Source organism: Pyricularia oryzae, chromosome 2, assembly GCF_000002495.2.
Source record: "Pyricularia oryzae 70-15 chromosome 2, whole genome shotgun sequence".
Taxonomy (NCBI): domain Eukaryota; kingdom Fungi; phylum Ascomycota; class Sordariomycetes; order Magnaporthales; family Pyriculariaceae; genus Pyricularia; species Pyricularia oryzae.
This window is the reverse complement of record NC_017850.1, coordinates 412,819-433,975: the sequence shown is the minus strand read 5'-3', so window position 1 is coordinate 433,975 and position 21,157 is coordinate 412,819. Positions and strand designations below refer to the sequence as shown.

Genomic DNA, 21,157 nt, shown 5'->3' with positions numbered 1-21,157 from the left:
GCACCTGAGGGAGAATTCATGACCAAGAAGAGCGAGAGAATATCAGAACATAGATACGCACGGTGAGTTGGTTTTTCTTGGTCGTTTTCTTTTTTTTTTTTTTTTTTTTTTTTTTTTAAAAAAAAAGGCCACAATGGTAGACCGTCAAAGGAAGTGGTGCCAGCTTCAAGACCATGGTACCTTGACTCCTTTCTCATGCGAGTTCCTCGCCAACTCGATGACTCTCAGCCCATCTCGCGCCGTCTCGGGCCTCACCTCGACATCTGCACTGCCGCGAATGGCATGGACCACATTCTCATAGTATCCACGGCAGTAGCCCGGCAAGCTGGGGTATTTGCCAGTCCACAACTCAGTGCTCTCGTCGAAGCTTTGTGATGCAGCGTCGAACTGGACCTTGGTGATTAAATCACCCCACGCTCGCTCGTCCTCAACGCCGTGGTCGTCGGGGGCTGGCCTTCCTGGATTCGCTATGGCGCGGGCTTCTTGTGGACAGTAGCCAAATTTGAGATAGGTGCCCTTGGTGCCCCTGACAAAGAACTTGAGCTGGTCCCGCATGGGCGTGATTATGGTAGTCTTGACCGTCACGAGTAGGTTTTTGCTGGTACTGTTTCCTGAGTACTGCATAACAATAGTGAAAGTGTCGTCCACGTCACTGTCGACGCCCCTGTTTGAGGCGAAGAAACCGGTAACGAAGGAGGGAGTGCCGAACAAGGCGAGAGCTTGATCGATTGTGTGCGATCCTATCCAGTAAACGGGAACCAAGGAACGGTAGGAAGCTGTTAGGTAGGTAGGTACTTGGCCTGGTTTACTGGAAGTGGCTTCTCATGCATGTTGAAAAAAGAGCCGGGGGGGTCTGGATCCGTCTCACCTAGTCCAAAAGCCATTCCCTCCCCAGGCACGTACTCCTTTTGGGTCCAGCCCCCGATCCAGCTGGGATCAGGAAAGTCAAAGTGAATCTGCGCATCTCGAACATCACCAAGAGCGCCCTCGGACAAGAGGTACTTCAAGGTAAGAAAGTCGCTGTCGAACCTGCGGTCTGCGGTGAGAGGAGATGGAAATAAGCGTCGTCAGCTGACAGGCCCACCGTCTGCCTCATTGCGTTGCCAAAATGACTTGTCATCAAGCAGTGGTATAGACTGCAGTTCTCTAGCTTCGATAGACACCCACTCACTGTGAAAGACGGTCAGGACCCGTTTCTTCTCCCTGGCCAGCTCGATCAGTCTGTCTGCACCCTCGCTAGTAGTGACAAAGGGCTTCTCGACGACAACTGGTTGGACTGGCGTCAGTAATTTTCAGGCTCGGCAAGAATCCGTTGCAGGGGATTTATAATCGTGCGCGAAAGATGCAAAGCTGATTGATTGGCCGACTGACCGTGCTTCCCAGAGTCTAGAGCACCTTTGACGAACTCTTCATGATTCGGCGTGCAAATCACCACAAGCTCGATTGCTTGGTCGCCAAAGAACTCGTTGGCGGTTCTGTAGTGCTTGGCGTCAGGAAACTCGACGGTGCAGTGCCCGCCTCGGATGGTCATCTTGCCGTGCGCGTCCTGTGCCTCAGCCCCTGAGCCCTTGGGCGGCGCCTCGGCTCGCTGAAGAAAGGCGTAAACTTGGAGATCAGGGTTGGGCAGGATGTACGGGAGGTGAAAGCACTTTGTGCTGAAGCCGTAGCCAACTATACCGACCTTGATGGGCGCCATTTTTCTTGTCGCTATACAGCATTGAAATTGCACAAGGAATCTATCTGGCAGGCATGCTGGTGCATGTCGTCACCATGTTTTACCTCCTCTATTGCACATCACTCAAGAAATACTCTCCCTCCATTCTCAGTCGGCCTTCCCCGCCATGTGTGCAGTGAGTACCTTTGTACACAAACCACCACCCCCCAACGCCGTGCGGAGTAAATACAGTTCGGTTTGATCGCGGAACCCCTCCCTGCATTTGATCCGATTCAGGATGCGGCACCTTCGGCTCGAAACAGCCGAGACGCCTTGAGATCAATGACATACCTACCTACCCAGGGAGGGTATCGTATTGGTTATATTTCCGTATGAGTAGGTGCTACGGTGCATAACTAGGAGTTGAGCAATCGTTAACGCGGCAGGGCGGATGGTCAGGTCAGGCTTATCCTTGTTGCAGGAGTGGCCTATAGGGAGCATCCCATCCTACAGTACGCTTCTGACTCCAAATGTGGATTTTTCATCTGATGGGGCCCAAGACTTTCTTTCAACTGCCCGGCAACCAAAACAAAGCAGAGCCTCTCTACATTTTGTTTTCTTCCCTTCGTGACTGCTGCTGAGGATAAAAAAAAAGCGCCTGGGCCGAGATGAGGTGAGTGTCTCGTGTATTTTTGGCAAACCCCAAATTGGCGCGTTGCATCTCCCCATAGGTACAGTACATAACCCCAAACCTCTCCCTTGACGCGCCAAACGCTGCCGCCGAGGTTGCATCAACTTGACGCTGAAAGGGCCAAGGAACCATTTGTATTGGCTCACGTCTGCCGGTTGCGGAGGCTTGTGTTTGTCACCCCGGTCAATCGAGTCTTGGCCGTCACCGAGATGCTTTGGGAAAACCTCTTGTGTGGTGACTGACCTTTCAGCCCTGGGAAACTACCTACCTACCTATGCGGATAGCCGCTTCCCGCATCGGCAAAAGTATGAGAGGCGCAATGGCCATTTGAAGCGGCCTGATGTTGGCTGCCAAAAAGATGAATCCGGCGATCTCGTGGTCCGACAGATATAACGTAAAATGGCTTCCAGGCCTTCGGCGATGGTCCTCTTGTCTTCCTGTTCAGCCATCATCACCACCAGTCTTTCTTTTCTTTTTTTTTACCTTTGTTTTGAATCACCTTTTTTTCTCTCTCTTCAAAAAATAGAACCATATATTTCTAGACTACAGTAATATCACTCATTGTCACTACCTGCAGACTTTGCTTTCCCCATCAACTCCCGCCTTGTCATCCACGCTTGCCAAACAAACGGTTACGCAAAATGTATTTGCCTCCAGTTCTTCTGCGGCTACTTGGGACAGCTAGCTTGTGCAGTGCTGCCGCCGTCAAGGCTTTCGCACCAAGGCATCTCCCGAACTTTTCTCCAATCCCACCTGGAAACCTCACCGAGGAGCAGTCAGTGGAGATTGCCGCAGTGGCCCTGTCAAGCGATGGTCTCCAATGGGCAGAGGAGATCACCATGTCGGATACTGCCTTCCGCTGGTTTGTACACGACCCTTCTGTTAGGCTCGAGGGCAAGGAACCGACCAAAGGCCCTGCGGTGGAGGAGAAGAACCAAAAGGACAGCAGCCTGAAGGGCCGTCAGAATGGCGTCGTCAAGTACATATCTGGAATGGATGACAGGGTAGAAGAGAAGCGCCTGGCATATCCTTTCTCTGCCATGGGCCAGATCAACATCCTGAACCACGATGGCAGGCGTTCCAGGTGCAGTGGCGCGCTGGTAGGCCCCCGCCTGGTAGCCACGGCACGGCACTGCCTCAACGATGACGGCAAGGGCGCCTACACCTTTCACCCGGCCTTTCACACAGTCGATAGGCTCCCCAACGCGACCGTGACGCATGTCATCTCTATTGCGCATCCGAACCGGAAGTCATTGACAAACTGCGACTATGTGGACGACTGGGCAATCATGGTACTTGACGAGGACCTGAGCGAAATAAGCGGCTACATTGGAGCGCGCGAGTTTGATGACGACGTGCTCAACCACGAGAGCCTGCACAACTACGGCTACCCGGGAGACCTTCAGTCTGGCGTGCCCTATTCGCAGTGGGGGTTCGCAGCACAGCTGGATCATGAGAACGACCTGGCTTGCTCAAAAAACAGACAGACCCCCATGAGCCACCAGGCAGACACGGCTAGCGGCCAGTCGGGTGGGCCAATCTTCACGGCTGGCGAGCATGAAGATGGCGTCTACCTTATGGGAATCAACGTAGCGGTTGACCCCAACCGTGGCCGTCGCGCCCTGGCATCACACGGGGCGGCGTTGATGGGCTCCATCGTGTACGCAAGAAGGTATTTTGCCTAAAAGATGGGTGGATTTTCATTGCCAGCTCTACTTCTGTTCCTCTCCCTCTTTTTTCTCTTCCTTTACCAATATTTATTTCAACATGCATATCTTGAGGGGCTTGCCGCTATACGCCACCTAGACTACTTCTAGTATATGTTAATACTTCTCTTCTTTTTGCTTTTTTTTTCTTCCCGTCTTCTTTTCCATTGCAGGGGGTCTATTTCGGATTGGTTTTGTTCGTTTAGTAAGGCTGGGTTGCCCATGGCTATAGATACTTCTGAGCATTGATCACGGCGTTGGAATCGGGAAACAGGGTTATTACTTGGTTGTGATTTATTTGTGAATTACCTGCCTATGTAACCACACTGCTGGGAAGAGTGGACTTTGGTGGCGTACTAACCGCCTTGCCGCGGTGATCTTCGATGAGACTCGATGAGGTTTTGTCGGTCGGGCGGTGTCAATCGCATCGACTTACACAAACAGCATGCACCAAATCGGAAAGAGCGCAACGGCGTTTGCTGACGTCACGACTTGATCTGCACGTTGGACTTACACACTCTGCGCGGCAGGTGCGCACGAAACATCACATAATGACATCAATTTTACGGGGTAGAAACAAAGAGCAAACACGCCTACATTAATAAATAATTACCTACCTTCCTACTTTCCCATCTCAGATTCCTTTCACCAGTTACCTCCATTCTCTGCTGATGGTTTTTTAATCTCATTCAAACCTCTTTGAACGTCGAACTGCATAAAAAAAGACACTTGCCTCTATCATTTTACAGAAGAAGACAACCATCAAAATGTCGTCCAACACCTTTTCAAACACGAACACCGGCGACAAGCCTGAGGACCCTTACAAGGCCAAAAACCTCGACACCACTTCAACCACCAAGGAGAAGATTGACGATCTCGCAAAGTTCATGGACTCCTGCAAGTTTGGCATGATGACAACTCGCGACAGCACAACCAGCTACTTGCACTCCCGCTGCATGGCCTTGGCTGCCAAGGTACTTATCTGCCTGCCTACCTGCCCATGTTTTGACAAACATATCCCGTCACTGCTAGAGCTGGGATATTCTCGTGACCGCGAATCATCACAAACGAAGACGCTAACTTGACAATCCATAACCACAGGAGACGGGAGGCATTGATCTCCTCTTTCACACCAACACCGAGTCCGGCAAGACGGATGAGCTCGCCTCAGACCCACACATCAACATCTCCTTCATAAACACATCAGGCGAGTGGGCTTCCATCTCGGGAAAGGCCAGTATCGAGACGGATCGCTCTTTGGTCAAGAAGCACTATTCGCAGGATCTCAAAGCCTGGGTCGGTGATCTGGGTGACGGCAAGCACGACGGTAGCGCTGAAGACCCTAGGATCGGTATCATCCGTGTCAAGATGCACTCGGCCGTGTATTCGGTCGTGAACAAAAACCTGCTCAGCAGGGCCGCCGATGTCGCGCAAGGTGCCATCACGGGCAAGGCCCCAACTATTCAGAAGTTGAGAGAGATCAGCGAGGAGGAGGTTCTGACCTGGAGGAAGGCCAACTAAGATGGCGGCTATTACGATTTGCAAAGATTCTCACCCTCGGCTCGGATAGGGACTGATGGAGGTCTGGTTAACCAGAGCTGGGACCATGATCGTTCGGATGAGGAACAAAGTTCGAGCTAGGCGCGGCTCGGAGGCTGGAAGGGAGTGACCGACCGTAGACAGCCATTTCGATAACAATCAACCATGTTGTCTGCCAACCTGAATTAAACGTTTGAATTTGAGGCTCCAAACCTCACGGCTGAATTTGATAGTCTGCTTTCCAGATGCGATCCCAGTTATCCTGGTTGAGCGCAAACTCCCGCACAAAGTCGTGCTCGAGTTCATGTGTTTTCTTCCCCAACAACACGAGGCTGTGCAATGGCGCGCCAAGCAATTCATCGGCGCCGTCGGCAAGCTCCCTAAGCGTGCCCGCAACAAACTTTTCTGTCTTACCGCCGACCCTCGCAGCGCCAATGGCCAAAGCTTCGCCTCCACAGACGCCGCCTTCAGCCCCGTCCTTAACCTTCTCCTCCTCAACCTCGAGCATTTGCCTGGCGCATGTTCCGACGGTCATAAACCTCGGAGGCTCGTACACCAACTTCCCCCTGGCCAAACTCTCAAAGTTGGGCTCCTTGACCTTGATATCCAGCAAAACCAGCGTGTGTAGGCCTAGAGCGCGATTCTCGGCCACACGGTCGTAAAAGCTGGATGGCCGCCAGTTCTCAGTGAAGAAAACCATGCTGACGGTCTGCCCAAAATTGTACAGTTGTAGGCCACATGCGCCGATGGCAGACATAATGGAGGCGTTGGGAATCGTGCGGATTGGAATCTGGAGCTGACGTGCGCGGATAACCAGGTCCGTATGTGTCGTTGCACTGGAGTAATGGCATTTTTTAGATACGGCGTCGAGCACAGCGAGATATTTTGAGCTAAGTCAGATGATGCATACCCGAAAGGATCTCCAACGACAAGAAACGCAACATCTTCTGTCGCGGCATTCCGGAGGATTTCGTCGCTGTTGGACTCGACCATCTCGCGATCGGCAACTTCTATAGAGCGGCCATAGTAGGATTCCTACTGTTCACCAGGGATTGTTAGGGCGACATCTCCAGGGTGTTGGGAGCTGGTAAACATGTAGTAATGCGAGCACGCGACGCAACGCACCAAAACTTTCTGGTCGACAAGTAGGATGCTTGTGTATGCCTCGAGGTAAACTCGAGCCGCCGTCTTGACGATCTCGAGACCCTTGACCGTGATATCGGTCTCGTCCGAGAGACCTAGGCCGATGAGATAAAGCATTGCGACGAATAAAAATCCTTGGCAATGCTACAACTTGACAATATCTTGCGACGCAAGGCCGGCCTGTGAGAAAGTATAATGCGACAGGAACATCAAAATATTGCGAAAAATGGCCCCCGCGGTCGGACCTACCCCACCATGGCAGGAAATTTAGGTAGTCTAGGGTAGGTAGTGGGAAAGGTGGGTATGCAGTGGAAGGAATCCACTGTCGGAATTGCCTGATGGGTCAAGCAACGTCTTGTTCGGCCGAAAGATCACCAGCGCGACTAAAGAAAGCTTTCGCCGACACCTTACTGCCCACAAATTTCTTACCTTGCATTGGCCGCCGCCAGGTTCGGTATTCGTGACACCCTGGTCAAAATTCTTAAAAAAAAATAGCCACAGTCGACAATAATACGCCCGACATCAAGAAAACCAGCAGTCTGTCCGGCTTGAACATACGCGAACATGTCGAAAAACAGCTCCGCATATGGCACCCCGGCGGGGGACACATCCTTTCGCAAGACGCGCAACCCTGAAGAGTACGCAGCAAGGGCTAAAGAGCGTGATGAATCCGAGGCCGCCGAGCGCAAAGCCCGCTACGAGGCAAAGCTGGCGGGCAAAAAGTACCACAAGCCGATGACGGGCGACGAAGAGTTCACGTCGGCGCGTTCCGAGATGATGGACTTTAGTGCGCAGGTCGGCAAGACGATGCTGGTGCCGGCTGGGGCGGGCCAGGGCAAGCGTGGACGCGGCGCGGGCTTCTACTGCGAGGCGTGCGATCTCACATTCAAGGACAATATTCAGATGCTGGAGCACATCAACACGCCGCAGCACCAGATCGCGACTGGGCGGAACATGAACGTGCAGGCAGCTACGGCCGAGGAGGTCCACGAGAGAATTGAGAAGCTGTGGAGGAGACAGGAGAATAGGAAAAAGCAAACAGTGTTCAAGCTCGACGAGAGGCTTGAGCTGCGAAAAGAAGAGGAGGAGAAGGAGAGGGAGGAAAAGAGGAGAAAGAGGCACGAGCTGGCGGAGCGCAAACGAGCCGAGAAAGAAGCTGCCAGCCAGGTCAAGACTGAGTATGGCGATGATGTGAGGATAGAAGGCGAGCATGAGGAGGACGACATGATGGCCATGATGGGAATAGCCGGGTTTGGAACCTCGAAGCAAAAGTAGTGGCATGAACTGATTTCGGAGTCCTGTGGAGTATGATGTTTGACTAGTTGGTTGGAATTGCCGAGAAGGTGAACGACTTTGTGTTTGTTTTGGCGTTACTTTCGGTGGCATTGTATAGGTACAATACTTGGCTTTAAAACTGATACCCAGACAGACAGCCAATATTGGCTCTCGCAGGCTGTTTCAAAGAGCTTTACAGCATGTTGTCCGAGAAACCGATTCCCACGAGTATGCGCATCATTCGTGGAAGGCCGCAACTTTGCTGATCATGAACAGAAGCATTAACTTAACGCCTGGTCCGGCGCGGCCGTGGCCTCTCTATTCAGCATGGGGCAGTCGCACGCCTTCGCCCCAGGGGTCCCCCTTGTAAGTCAGCAATATCGCCCCCACCATTCCCCCTGACTCACATCTGGTACGGTACCGCAAAGTGCGCGCTTATAGCATTCTCTCGAGTCCATTCATGCTGTGCAACTGCAATCTGGAACTCTTCCATCTTTTAGCCTCGATGTTGTGACTGGACAAGACCATTTTGAAGGATACTTTCGAAATATTGTTTAAATTATTGCCAGGCGACTTTCATTATACACCTATCCGACCCGGCACCAACACCGCAAAACTCAATCACTTGCAGCCAATTTGTCACTACCCCGCCCGACACCTTTTTAACCCTGGTCGCCGCTTGTCGCCGCCTCGACTAAGGTACTAGGGCCGCTGGTTAAAGATTCAGTCCACCAAAGGCCGCGTGACCGCCAGCCGACCTCCGCTCTGCACCATACCTATACAGACTAGCCTAGTCTATACCGTCGACTCTCTGCTTTGGGAATACCCTCAAGAAGTGCTTTGGTCTGTAATTGCTACAGATCATACATACCTTGCCTACCTTGCTCACTTCTGTACCCGCGATTCACATCAGACACTGAGATTGGAAAGGAATCGCACTCGTGCACTACCGGTGGAATTTAGGCGGTGCGCCTGCCGTCATACTCTCGCAGCCATGTCTTACAACGGCGCCTCGTCCTCGTCTCAGTCAACATCAGCAGCCGCTCTCCTCTTAGGCAGGCAGCTTAAACAGATGCAGAGAGACAACAATCCAAGGTTCTCAGTTGGCCTAGTTAACGACTCCAACCTTTTCGAATGGAACGTTATGCTCATGATCGATGACGATGTAAAATTCTACGGTGGTATGTAAAGCCCCAGGTGTCAACCGACAAGTCCAGTCGCATTCCTCGAACAGTTGTTTGATCATGTCACTAAAACCCCCCTTACTAGGCGCCAACTTCCGAGCCCGACTTTCCTTTCCCCCGACGTACCCTCATCTTCCACCGAGCATGACCTTTCAGAAGCCGATACCTTTCCACCCAAACATCTACGACAACGGTGTGCTCTGCATTAGCATCCTTCACCCGCCCGAGGAAGATAAGTACGGTTACGAGGCAGCATCGGAGCGCTGGAGCCCCGTACAAACTCCCGAGACAATACTGCTGAGCGTCATCAGTTTGTTTTCGGACTTGAACGTTGAAAGCCCAGCCAACGTCGAGGCGGCAAGGCTGCTTAGGGAAGATCCCAAAGAATTCAGGAAAATTGTAAGGAAATGTGTCCGTGAGAGTACGGGAGAGGACTTATAGGGCACGCAACAGGAGGCGACGTTTCTTGAAGCATGGCCTGGTAGTATCACATGGATAGCATGATGACCGGGCATGGCGTTAATGGAGGTTATGGCTTGGTAGGCTCTGTGACTTTGTTTAGTATCGAGATTTCGCGTCTCTGAGAGAATAGTTCACGTTTCAGCGTGGCATTTTTAAATATTGATGACTCCATAAGTTCTGATAATTTGCCACTATTACGAAGACCCCGTTATGTACTGTGGTGTAATTCAGCCTCTCGTCCTTCAGAAGAATTAGAACTTAATAGATCAGAAACCAACGCCATCGCAATGCTGTCAAAGTTATTCGCGCTAGTAATTCCTTTATCATTCGACAAGACCCAGAATACGCGCGACCGATGCATCCCATTCCTCGTCCCATCGCCTGCTGCCTTCCAAAACGGCACCTTGACGGAGATGCTTCAATTCTTCCTGGCCCTCGACGCTGAGCAGACGTGTGAGTTCCGCAGTCAGTTCGCCAGCAGTCTCGAAACCGCGACCATTCTCTCCCTCGCGGACAAGCTCCGAAAAACTCTCATAGGCCGAGTAGGCCACCACCGGGAGCCCTGCCCCAAACATGTCCACGACCTTCATGGGCAAATCAACGCCCGAGCTCGACATGTGTAGACATACACCCAAGTCCGCCGAAGCCAGAAGAGCGGCATAATCCTCGAACGACAGGAATGCAGTTCGGATCGTGACGTTGGGTACCAGTCCGTCCTCGGCCATCTTCTTAATCTTGGCTTCGTACATGGCCTTCTGGGGCCCCTTGCCCGTGATCACAGCTACGACAGGTACTATGATCTGGCTATCATCCTGCATGCTGTTCGCATATTGGACAAGAGCACTGAGGAGCAGGTTGAAGTCCTCATCGGGGGTCCAGGACGTGCTGCTTACGATGAGGCGCGTGCGCCTATCGACTATGGCAGCCGCCAGGTCGCGGGACTCGAGGATGCGACTGAGGATATCCAGCTTCGCCATGGGGTCGTTCAGGGGCTTGAAGATGGCCGCAGGCCGATCGTGCATGGGTACTATGGGGGATTTGATGCCGTACGGCGCACGCTTAAGCTGCCTTGCCATGGCGTGCGTGACGGTCAGGTTGGCGCTGCCGAAGCGGCCAAACAGACACTCATAAAGCTTGGAGATTCGCACAAAAGGGTGACGGGCGCCGCGGGTGCCCGAAAGAATTGTCCAGCCATAGTTGTGCCAGTCGATGAGGAGACGAGTATTGCGGCACCTGGAAATGACTGTGGCGACGGCCATAGTCGGAATCGATGGCGGGTTTTGAATGAGTAGCCACTGAGCCGGCGGCGTCTCGTATCCCAGAACATGGATGAGAGTAAAAACCTGCCAGATGACCTTGAGGGGACCCGATATGATGAAGGGAATTGATTTTGAGCGCAACACACGCGGCGGAGGGTCCAGTGAGCGCACGCTGACCTTGGGGTACTTGAGCAGCTCGGGATGAAGGGGAGTCTCTGTGAATGATTAGAAACTGAAGCTTGAAAGAGCCGCAATAGCAATTTGCGCATAACCGTTGCCATAGAGTGACTTACCTTGGTAGCCGATGAGATCAACCCGGCCCCCATGCTTCGCGATGCTCATGGCATGGTACTGGACTCTTGGGCTCCTTCCGATGTCTCCGAGTACTAGAACTTGAACAGACACATCCGTCTTTGAGCCTATCTTGGATGAGGAGTGCAAGTATCTCGAAGGCAAAAGTATCAGAAGAGCACCGCAGAACAAAATTGCGCAGAGTATTAAGAAGGTCCACATTTTGGCCGTAGTCGTCGAAATACGAGGGACTGCGACTAAACGGTTGGCCAAAAAGCCCAGGGTAAGTAAATGAAAATTGTCAAGTCGCAGCAGTAGTAGCGGTCATTTGAAATCTATAAGTGCAATTCCATCGTGGTTGTGTCTATCAACACACAAGTCGTGGCTGTGATGTGGGGAGGGGGTGAGGAGCGCAGATTTGTCCTTTAAAAAGAGCAAGCGACAACAAGGTGGAAAAAAACAAACAGACAAAAGGAATCCTGTGCGCTTGACGTAGGACAGAGTCGTCACGATTAACTGCCACGAGACCTTGTTCTCGACGATGTTATTGCTCTTCGGATGAGACTAGCGAGAAATCGTTTACCAAGCCGCACCACGAGATCTCGGAAGATCTGGAAATCAGTGCGCACACCCTACCTAATGTACAATACAGCGTGGGCAGCTTCACTAGTGGGGAGCTTCTCTGTGCGAGCTGGGTCAATCGATGTGAAGGGTGATGTCAGGATACCGGGGAACCTTGTAGCAGCACGGTCTTGGCCGCATGCTGGTTGTAGCTTCTCCAAGGAGCCAGTGACCTCGCACTTGGGTACAGCTTGGTACCTTTTGTGATAGGCGGTAGAACAGTTAAGGTAAGTAGGTAGGCAAGGTAAGGAAGGCAGCTGCAAAATATAGAATATGCATGAAGCGCCTGGTGGCCTGCGGGTCTTAGTTTGTATGTCACCAAGCTCCTTCACACTGGGATTGATTGAAGCAAACTACGGTGCTTCAGATGTTGGTTTCATCATGTGATGACTCCAGCACTGGAATGCGCTACGCATCCGTCAAAAACAAAAGAAAAGAAGAAAAAAACCGTCAAGCTACAGCCAATCAGTCAAACGTGATAGACACTAATCTCGCATGTGCCCCACCATACCCGATGTCGGGACGTTGGGCAAAGAGAGAACTGCCTAACTCGTTACAGTAAGTGAGAGACCCACTTGAACTCAGGGGGGTAAGAGTGCTAAAAGAGGAAGGCGGCACAATCATGACACGGAGGGCATCCGCCTGTGAGATAGGTACGGGGTAGACTGCCAAGCCTGCCCAGCGCCGAGGCGAATCAACTCTGGGATTGGATGGTGAGATCCTGCCGCGCCCGCGTCGACCCCTTTCTTTGTTTATTCGTTCACATTTGCATGAAGCGTATCGACGAATTGTAACTTTGTGACCGTCTATCCACTTCGTACCCATTTCTTTGCCTGGGCCATTTGTGCTGTAACTCTAGCCTTCCTGGTCGGCTAAGCAATTCAAATCAAACCTTCTGCGCCCGCTATTCATCTGCCTCCCTGCTTCACTTTGTGCAGAGTTTCCACTTGGTGGTGCTGGTGCCGAAAACGCCACGGTTACTACCCATCATCCTTTTTGCCCGGTGCGCCGACAGACTAGCCCAGCACCACAACCCACAAGGTCTCAGTCGTAACTCAACCACGAAGTCAATCCCCCTCACTTGCGACAGATAGAGCCGAGCGAGCTGTATATCGACTGGTCTCGCCCCCTGAAGCTCGTCGCAAACCTGAGCAGGACGAAGCGCAATCTGCCTCCCTACATAAGTCGTTCAGACTTCAGCTTCATGATAAAAAGGAAATACATTGCAGGGGCATTGTAGCTCCTTGGATCAACAGGACTTTCTCTCGAACCACTCGACCCTCGGTCCTTGATTTTCCGAGGTGCACTTAGCAACCGAACATCGCCTCCCTATCTCAGCTGTCTTTGACGATGGCCTCATATGCGCTACCGACCAGTATTCCACACTCTCAACATGCTCCAGGCCATATGCATTCCCACTCGGGTTCGCCGCCCTCTTTTGGCCACATAAGTCAGCATACCACGAGAAAAAGGTCGAGCCTCTGCGAGCAGCCACTCACCCATAGCGACGACGACGATTACCATGGATACAACCCCACCCATGACCACAATCACGACCACAATCATGACCACAACCATGCCCACGATCATGGCGGTCACGGCCACTCGCACTCGCACTCCCGTTCACATTCGCATTCGCACTCTCACGACCACGCCCACGCCCACACAAATAGCTGTTCGCACTCGCACTCTAACTCCCACTCACACATGCATGACAACCATCACCATAGCTCCCCGGAGCAGGCAAATGGCCGAGAAAAATCCTCCATGTCAATTTCGACCAACCAAGGCTTTGTGTCATCATCCACCCGTGGAGGGAAGCACGTACTCACGCCCTCGCAGGCGAGCTTTGATATCAAATACGATGCTCCGGCGCAAGGCGTCACGCATGTCCATGACCATGGGTCTTCCGCTGAGCGATCGAGGTTTACCAACTTAATACTACCATTCACAGCAAAATGGCCTTTGTTACATGCCATTGTAACGGAAAAGGACTCCAGGAGGATATTTTACTTCATGAGGTATGCATATATTCTTTCTCAACTGGTCATCGGTGTGTCCATTGGATCTCATGGACTAATGCGTAGACTGTACAGCATCAATTTCTCCTTCATGATGGTACAGGCGTTTTATGGTTACGCCACCGACTCGCTTGGCCTTTTGAGTGACAGCATACATATGCTTTTCGACTGTGTGGCGCTCGCAGTTGGCCTTTTTGCATCTGTTGCGAGCAAATGGGCACCCAATGAAAGATTTCCTTATGGGTTCGGTAAGATTGAGACGTTGAGCGGGTTTGCAAACGGTGTTTTTCTCATGTGAGTTTCCTGTGCAGCATACATGAAAAACGAGGGGAAGAGCTGCTGACAGAAATACAACTGCAGATTGATCAGTGTTGAGATCATATTTGAATCGTTCGAGAGAATCATGGAGGGCCGTGCTACCAAGAGACTTGCCGAACTATTCGTTGTGAGCTCGGCAGGTCTTGCAGTAAACTTAATAGGCATGTGGGCTTTTGGCCATCACCATCATCATGGCGGCGATGACCATGGTCACCACTCCCATGGGCACTCGCATGACCATGCACACGACCACGACCACGGACATGACCATGGCCACTCACATTCACATGACCATGGTCATGGTCATGGTCACGGGCATAGCCACGGGGGCTGTGGAGGCCACTCGCACGACAATGAGAACATGATGGGTATCTACCTCCACGTTATGGCCGACACGCTAGGCAGTGCGGCCGTCATCGTATCGACCGCCCTGACCTACTATTGGCCCTGGTCCGGCTGGGATCCGCTAGCATCCTTCTTGATCGCTGTGCTGATCCTCGGCTCGGCCATGCCGTTGGTTAGCTCTTCAGCACGTCGGCTGCTCCTCACGGTCCCGGATCGGGTTGAGTACGGTCTGCGGGATACGCTGTCTGGCATCACAGGATTGCGTGGTGTTGCCAACTACGCGGTTCCCAAATTCTGGATGGATGACCGCAGCGGCGGTGATAATCACACAGCCCCAGGGGATCATCTGCTGGGCGTCATGCACGTGACAGCAGTCCGTGGGGCGGACATGGAAGACGTTGGAAAACGCGTTCGGTCATATCTTGCGGCGAAGGGGATCGATATCACGGTGCAGGTCGAAAGAGAAGGCGACCCAAGCTGCTGGTGCGGCCTGAACAGGACAATGCCCGGCCAAGGGCCTGCAGGCGGACACAAGCCGAGCTATAGTGTGCTTTAGACGGTGTAGATGCTATATGCATATCCGATGTAGCTTGCGCTACCATTTGTTTGTGCAAGATAAGAGGGATATTGCTGGATACGCAAAAAGGAGGGCCATCTGATGCATGAAATATTTCCTTTTTAGAACATGATGGCCAATTAGCAGTGGATGTACAAACTTTTAGGTTACTTGACCGGCTAAAACCTTTGGCTGTCCAGATTGTTTATTGTAAATATAGTAGAAAGTGAGGGTTTTTTTTTGGAGGCGGAACTACCCGTGAACTGTGGGTAGCGCAGGGGTGAAAGTCAAGCGCTTGCTCTCCTGTATGACTTAAATAGTCTTGTCATCCCATGGCTGCCGAGGTTTGTACCACAATCGATTCTGTGCGGCCTTGTTCCGCTCAAATGTGGATGACTTGGTGGGTAGCCGTTGCATGTACGGTAGTCTGTTGTTTTGTTCAGTTGGGAAGTACATGGGATGATAAAATGGTGCATGTTCGGATTTTTGACATTCTGCACTTGGATAGATAAGTGTCAAGTTTTAATGCAATAATTACATAGCCTACCTAGTTAAGAATGACATATCAGGAGGGCCGTAAGACTGGCCAAAGAACGTCAGGTGTTCGTTTCCGCCCGTGTTCGTCACGCATGTGATAATGCGGCGTCAACCACTGCGCAAATTGTTACATGGCAGGTATAGCCCCCACAGAGGTCAGCAGAAGTGGAGGCCGTCGCGAACCTGCAAACGCGTTGTACGGTGGATTTGAATTTGGGGTACTGGGGAACCCACCCCCCATTTGCCGAGGCACCGCACTACCACCACCACGACATTCAATTGGATCCATTCATGCTCTTTAAGGTGACGTCGGCCGCCGCCGGTGGGATTTCTTAGCTTATAGTAAAAGCCCGTCTCTCCGTAGAAAAGTCCTCCATTGTCCCGAACCCAAAATCAGCTTTCTTTACCTGCGAGCAGAGGTGTCGGATTTGATTTTCCGTCTCCTTCACCTTTCGATAAATAGATCAAATACCCATTTACTATATACTATACGTCGTACATCCGGAAGTCAATCTTCGATCTCAGAGTAGTCGTCGGTTATTGCTTGTTCCTCGGTGGAAGCTTGTGGCCAGACCAACCGAGCACGAAGCTTGTTTTTTTATCTTAGCGTGGCGCAAACGAAAACAGGCACAAACATCTGAGCCCTCAATTGGAAAGGATCATATAGCCGCGGGCCTCTTCCTGCCCTCAAGTCGTCGACTCCTTCTACTTCAACGACGATTCACACACCCTTTTACCACGGTCACCTATCAAACATCCGCCAGGTCCAGCCATGTCAGCATCTTCGCAACAGGGCGACCTTGCCGCCGTCAAAGACACGGTGCGCGACTCTTCCACAAAGACCCTCGGCAGCACGATCCCCCACATCCCAGAGTCCAAGGAGGAGCTCAAGACCGAGGCCAAGGCTGCGGCCTCGGCGGGTGCTGCGCAACTGCGTTCGTTCGCGGCGGGCGGCTTCGGAGGCGTCTGCGCCGTCGTCGTGGGCCATCCCTTTGACCTCGTCAAGGTCCGCCTGCAAACGGCCGAGAAGGGCGTCTACTCGTCTGCCATCGATGTCGTCCGGAAGAGCATCGCGCGCGATGGTATGAGAGGCCTGTACGCAGGAGTGAGCGCGCCGCTCGTTGGTGTCACCCCCATGTGTAAGTTTTACTTTTCGTCAACCCCGGGAAAGACTTAAGAGAATGTCTCAAGGAAAAGCTAACGAGGTGACTGGTTGTATTGTTTCACAGTTGCCGTCTCGTTCTGGGGTTACGACCTTGGCAAGACTCTTGTACGCAGCGCGACGTCTAACCGAGACGGTCCCCTCTCCATAGCGCAAATCTCTGCCGCCGGCTTCTTCTCCGCCATACCAATGACTGCCATCACGGCACCCTTTGAGCGCGTCAAGGTTATCCTGCAGGTCCAGGGTCAGAAGCAGCTCGCACCCGGTGAGAAGCCGCGCTACAGCGGTGGTGTCGATGTCGTACGTCAGCTTTACAAGGAAGGCGGAGTGCGGTCCGTCTTCCGTGGTAGTGTGGCGACGCTGGCGCGTGACGGCCCCGGGTCGGCGGCGTACTTTGCCGCGTACGAGTACATCAAGAGGAAGTTGTCGCCCGTCGACCCCGTCACTGGCAAGCCGAGCGGGGAGTTGAGCCTGATGGCCATCACATGTGCCGGTGCGGCGGCTGGAGTCGCCATGTGGATCCCGGTCTTCCCTGTCGACACCGTCAAGAGCCGACTGCAGACCGCCGAGGGCAATGTCACGATTGGTGGTGTCATCAGGGGCCTCTACGCCAAGGGTGGCTACAAGGCTTTCTTCCCGGGCTTCGGACCGGCTCTGGCAAGGGCGGTCCCGGCCAACGCTGCGACGTTTTTGGGTGTTGAGCTGGCGCACCAAGCCATGAACAAGGTGTTTGACTGAAACAAGCCGGCTGTTTTGTTTCCGTGATGGGGTTGAAAGTTGGTCGTACAGGAAATTTAGCATGCTGCAACGTGTGGGATACGGCACATAGGGCGCATCCTTGTTCAGTTACACTGTAACTTGAGGATACAACATCCCGACCTTCTGGGTTGAATGTCTTATAGATCGACTGCTTAGCAGATATACACAGCGTTGAATTCCCTAGCTAGAGCTCTTGCTCATTATTTTGTATCTATCAAGCCAGTACTCTCTCAAAGTCCTGAGGAGGTGGTTCATTTATTATGAAATCCCAAGAATATCTATGGCTCCATGAGTTGCTCGCGCATAATACACCACTTGTCCCATTCATCAGTCCACAAACTTCCCACCACACATGACGCATCTGACCACAGACAGCAGCGCATCAGTCAGACTGGCATCGTAGTAATCGGGCAATAAATTTCTTATCGCCTCGGCCCTCAGGCTACGCTTGCCACAGACGCCACAAACTCGGGATGAGCCGTGTTTGAGGATTGGCAAACTGCTGATAGTGCAGATCTCTGCAAGCTTTATGTTAGAGATCAGTTTCCCAAGGCTCACAAGAATGCTATCAAAAAGACGTACCGAAGCTGTGTTTTTTGGGACACACAAAGAAGAGCCCCTCGCGTACCAGCGGCTGCCGGCAATACGCACACGAACTGACGATTCCCTCGCAAGCCTTTTTCACTACAGGAATACCCTCATCACCCTCCTTTGGTCTGGTTACCCCGGCGACGTCTGGTCCACGTCCATACATCCACTCGAACATCTTGGCCTCTGTCGACAGCCTTGCGATGTGTGGGCCACTGTTGACCTCGACCTTGTCCTCTTCCTCGGCCCAAGGCGTAGCATGACAGTGAAAGGACAGCGTGCTGCGTGCCTGGTGCCAAGCTCCACGCTCCACGACCGCAGCCGCCATCTTGGCCCAGACGACAGCGCTACAACCGCCGCCGGGAGACAGGGCGATGCCGTATAGACGGCCGCGCCAGATGGGAATGCTGTCATCATCCGCTGATGAAGCTGGAGCGTCCATCTGCTTGAGATGGTTCTGCATCACGTCGACGTCCTCCTCGCCCTCTGCGTCCTCGTCTTCATCGTCATCGTCCATGTCGTTGTCGTTTTCGTCGTTCTTATCTTCATCTTCATCATCATCGCCGTCACCGATGCCTAAGCCTTCGGCTCCGGTCTTGCCCAACATGTGTTTGGGCATGGATATGTCAAGGATACGGGATATGGCCCCGGCCCACTTTGGGTTGGGACCAGCCGTGCTAGGCGTTGGCGGAACTGTCGTCTCGTACCAGCCCCTTGAAGCTTGCGTTGCCGAGAGACGAATTAGGGTGTAGACAGGTGGTTGGTCTATACTGCTCGTCTGGAGAGATGGGTGCACAACAAGGTCTTTGGGCTGTTAACGATTGTGGTGATCAGACGGATCAACCGTCAGTTGAAGCCAAACCGGGAGAGTACCTACCTTGTATTGGGCTTTTTGATATTTCTTCGGGTCCAGGATACAGACAACCGCATTGCGTCAGGGCATGTGGTTGGATTCGTGACGTTTCGATCGACATGTTGACTTCGAAGAGCTTTGGCACCATCGGAGTGGCGATAACGCCTCGGCAGATCCTTTGACCTTGAACTGTCCACACCTGTTGAACCAGATATATATGTTAGCGCATTGATGATGTGCATCTTGTACTTCTAGAGCAGAACATGGCAAGGAAAAGATCATCCTCACCTTATCCTCAAATGACAAAAAAGCATCGGGGGCTAGGAACATGCATCTCCCATCTGAATCAGTCTCGGAAACGTCGACAAACGGCCCATCGACTTCTCTGAACCATTGCTGCCTGACTGTGACCTTGCGGAAGCCAACGTAACCTCGTGAGATATATCCCAGCAAAAGTTCCTTTGCATCTTCACCACTGCTAGAGATGGGGCCAAAGCTCAGGCCCACGGTTGACTTGTCAGGGACGTAATCTAGGTCGTGAACATGGCCCGGAGGATGGGGGCCCTTGGCATCAAACCTTGCCACCTCCTCGATCTGCCAACCGGCTCCCACAACTCCATCTTCCTGATCCATAGATACACGCGCGTGTACCGCCAGTATTGCAATCTCCAAATCATCCGTCATGACTGCCATCAAGGCTTTTCCAGGCCATATCTCTTGGCTCCAGGTGAATGACCGATAACACTCTCCCCAGGTTGCTTGCTTTGGAACCGATAGGCGCTCGCCAACGCCCCATAGGACCTCCCAGCCCTCGGTGCTGTACATGCTACCAAGATGGTGGCCACGCTGCTCGTCTTCCGCAGCTACCAAGGGCTCGCCATAGACGGCTATGTAGCCCGCAGCGCTGTGGACTGCTAGAAGGCAGCGATCGTTGCGACCTATTGGGGGAGACCAAGCAAGGGAGAGAACTTGGTTAAGGGACGAGCCGACGCTCGTGAACAAGCCCGATCCCGCGCCCGTGACATTGAAAGGATTGTTTCGGTTCCTTAAATTTGGCATTTTCCTCCAGGCGTTCTTGGGTATCTCGTCGTCGGGCAACGCGTCGTCTTCAAAATCATCCTCACTTCCACTACCGTCCCCATTACCTGCGCCAGAGCTATCCTCCGTACCATGATCGACCCAGCCGTCATAGGGGCTGTCGACACCTGACGTGGCAAACAGGTGAAAATTTACCCGCGGGCTTACCCTCGGCAGCGATATGGGTATCCTGCGTTGACCATCAGCGTACTGGGGTTTCAGCGGCTGGATCTTGTCGATTCCCTCCAGCCACGAGGAGCCGGCCGCGGCAGCCTGCTTGCGCCTCTGTTCGGCAAAGTCAACATGGAACCGTGGGAACTGGGGCATAAACACCAAGACCGAGTCGTCGGCCGCAACAGCGAGTTCAGCATCAGCAGACCAAGCGATTGCGCGCTTGCCAAATGGCCTACTGCGGAGCTCGATAGTTTTGAGCTGGAGTGCCTGGTTGATGGGGGAAGTCAGTTCAAAAACTGACGAAAAGGAAGAGTCACACGGGCAAACTCTTGGCTGGGTTGCCAAATTGAATGAGAATTGAAAAGTTAAGCCGCCTTGGGCGAGTAGTAAAGGCCAATATCAACTTTGGTTTTGTGCAAGAGTCTGCGAGTGCAGGTGACGAGAATAAAAATCTCGATCTTCCTGTGCCATCCTCTATTTCTCTGCCTGAAAGCTCAAATAATATCACTTCTCCCATGCTTGGAAGTAGGTCGAGTCGAGGATTCTTGATCAAGGAGCCTACAGCTGAACACCAACTTACCTCAGTATCCATAATCAACTGTTTACTGGTCCCTTGGGATCAGGGAAAATTCAGCATTCGACTATTAATTTGTTTCTCATGATTGTTGGTCAGAATGCTTCAGTTCCGTGTGCTAGTTGTGATTGTCACTTTTTTTTTTTCGTGGTTGGTTCATCCACTGCTAAAATTGACAAATGCGGGGGGAAATGTCGTAGCTGCGATTCGAAGTCAAACCCTGCGACGGTCCTCCCCTAGCTTGGACAACCTGAGTACCAGGTATGTATTTGCCTTTGCCCACCTTAGGTAGCTCCAATCCTCATTGACTCCTGAAGAGCCAATACGCAAGTGATCATTACTCTGAACACTTAATCTGATAATATGTA

General features: G+C 52.4%; 10 protein-coding genes across 10 annotated transcripts; 6 read left to right on the top strand and 4 right to left on the bottom strand.

Moving 5' to 3' along the window:
- Positions 1-32: 32 nt before the first annotated feature.
- On the bottom strand, positions 33-1,793 carry MGG_10499 (oxidoreductase). The gene is made up of 4 exons (XM_003713356.1): positions 1,372-1,793; positions 1,172-1,267; positions 869-1,036; positions 33-740 (listed from the first exon to the last, which is right to left on the bottom strand). Exons 1-4 carry the CDS (start codon positions 1,694-1,696, stop codon positions 166-168), a joined length of 1,164 nt encoding a protein of 387 aa, XP_003713404.1. The 5' UTR covers positions 1,697-1,793; the 3' UTR covers positions 33-165.
- A 926-nt stretch (positions 1,794-2,719) lies between these two features.
- On the top strand, positions 2,720-4,147 carry MGG_10498 (uncharacterized protein). Its single transcript, XM_003713355.1, has one exon. It carries the CDS (start codon positions 2,987-2,989, stop codon positions 4,028-4,030), a length of 1,044 nt encoding a protein of 347 aa, XP_003713403.1. The 5' UTR covers positions 2,720-2,986; the 3' UTR covers positions 4,031-4,147.
- Positions 4,148-4,594: 447 nt separating this feature from the next.
- Positions 4,595-5,815, top strand: MGG_10497 (bli-3). Its single transcript, XM_003713354.1, has 2 exons — positions 4,595-5,025; positions 5,153-5,815. Exons 1-2 carry the CDS (start codon positions 4,819-4,821, stop codon positions 5,570-5,572), a joined length of 627 nt encoding a protein of 208 aa, XP_003713402.1. The 5' UTR covers positions 4,595-4,818; the 3' UTR covers positions 5,573-5,815.
- On the bottom strand, positions 5,688-6,942 carry MGG_10496 (diphthine synthase). The gene is made up of 3 exons (XM_003713353.1): positions 6,716-6,942; positions 6,501-6,625; positions 5,688-6,426 (listed from the first exon to the last, which is right to left on the bottom strand). Exons 1-3 carry the CDS (start codon positions 6,848-6,850, stop codon positions 5,805-5,807), a joined length of 882 nt encoding a protein of 293 aa, XP_003713401.1. The 5' UTR covers positions 6,851-6,942; the 3' UTR covers positions 5,688-5,804.
- Positions 6,943-7,110: 168 nt separating this feature from the next.
- MGG_14070 (uncharacterized protein) lies at positions 7,111-8,228 on the top strand. The gene has a single exon (XM_003713352.1). The coding sequence runs from the start codon at positions 7,298-7,300 to the stop codon at positions 8,006-8,008; it is 711 nt and encodes a 236-aa protein (XP_003713400.1). The 5' UTR covers positions 7,111-7,297; the 3' UTR covers positions 8,009-8,228.
- Positions 8,229-8,477: 249 nt separating this feature from the next.
- MGG_14071 (ubiquitin-conjugating enzyme) lies at positions 8,478-9,938 on the top strand. The gene is made up of 2 exons (XM_003713351.1): positions 8,478-9,189; positions 9,278-9,938. Exons 1-2 carry the CDS (start codon positions 9,003-9,005, stop codon positions 9,631-9,633), a joined length of 543 nt encoding a protein of 180 aa, XP_003713399.1. The 5' UTR covers positions 8,478-9,002; the 3' UTR covers positions 9,634-9,938.
- MGG_10494 (chitobiosyldiphosphodolichol beta-mannosyltransferase) lies at positions 9,662-12,234 on the bottom strand. The gene is made up of 2 exons (XM_003713350.1): positions 11,207-12,234; positions 9,662-11,128 (listed from the first exon to the last, which is right to left on the bottom strand). The coding sequence occupies exons 1-2, from the start codon at positions 11,424-11,426 to the stop codon at positions 9,978-9,980; spliced, it is 1,371 nt and encodes a 456-aa protein (XP_003713398.1). The 5' UTR covers positions 11,427-12,234; the 3' UTR covers positions 9,662-9,977.
- A 256-nt stretch (positions 12,235-12,490) lies between these two features.
- Positions 12,491-15,607, top strand: MGG_10493 (cation efflux protein/zinc transporter). The gene is made up of 3 exons (XM_003713349.1): positions 12,491-13,846; positions 13,922-14,140; positions 14,207-15,607. Exons 1-3 carry the CDS (start codon positions 13,176-13,178, stop codon positions 15,063-15,065), a joined length of 1,749 nt encoding a protein of 582 aa, XP_003713397.1. The 5' UTR covers positions 12,491-13,175; the 3' UTR covers positions 15,066-15,607.
- Positions 15,608-15,889: 282 nt separating this feature from the next.
- MGG_10492 (carnitine/acyl carnitine carrier) lies at positions 15,890-17,889 on the top strand. Its single transcript, XM_003713348.1, has 2 exons — positions 15,890-16,741; positions 16,832-17,889. The coding sequence occupies exons 1-2, from the start codon at positions 16,375-16,377 to the stop codon at positions 17,500-17,502; spliced, it is 1,038 nt and encodes a 345-aa protein (XP_003713396.1). The 5' UTR covers positions 15,890-16,374; the 3' UTR covers positions 17,503-17,889.
- MGG_10491 (uncharacterized protein) lies at positions 17,851-20,807 on the bottom strand (the record flags this gene model as incomplete). The annotated part of the gene is made up of 5 exons (XM_003713347.1): positions 17,851-18,041; positions 18,106-18,915; positions 18,989-19,163; positions 19,253-20,482; positions 20,796-20,807. 5 exons carry the CDS (start codon positions 20,805-20,807, stop codon positions 17,851-17,853), a joined length of 2,418 nt encoding a protein of 805 aa, XP_003713395.1.
- Between the last annotated feature and the right edge of the window lie 350 nt (positions 20,808-21,157).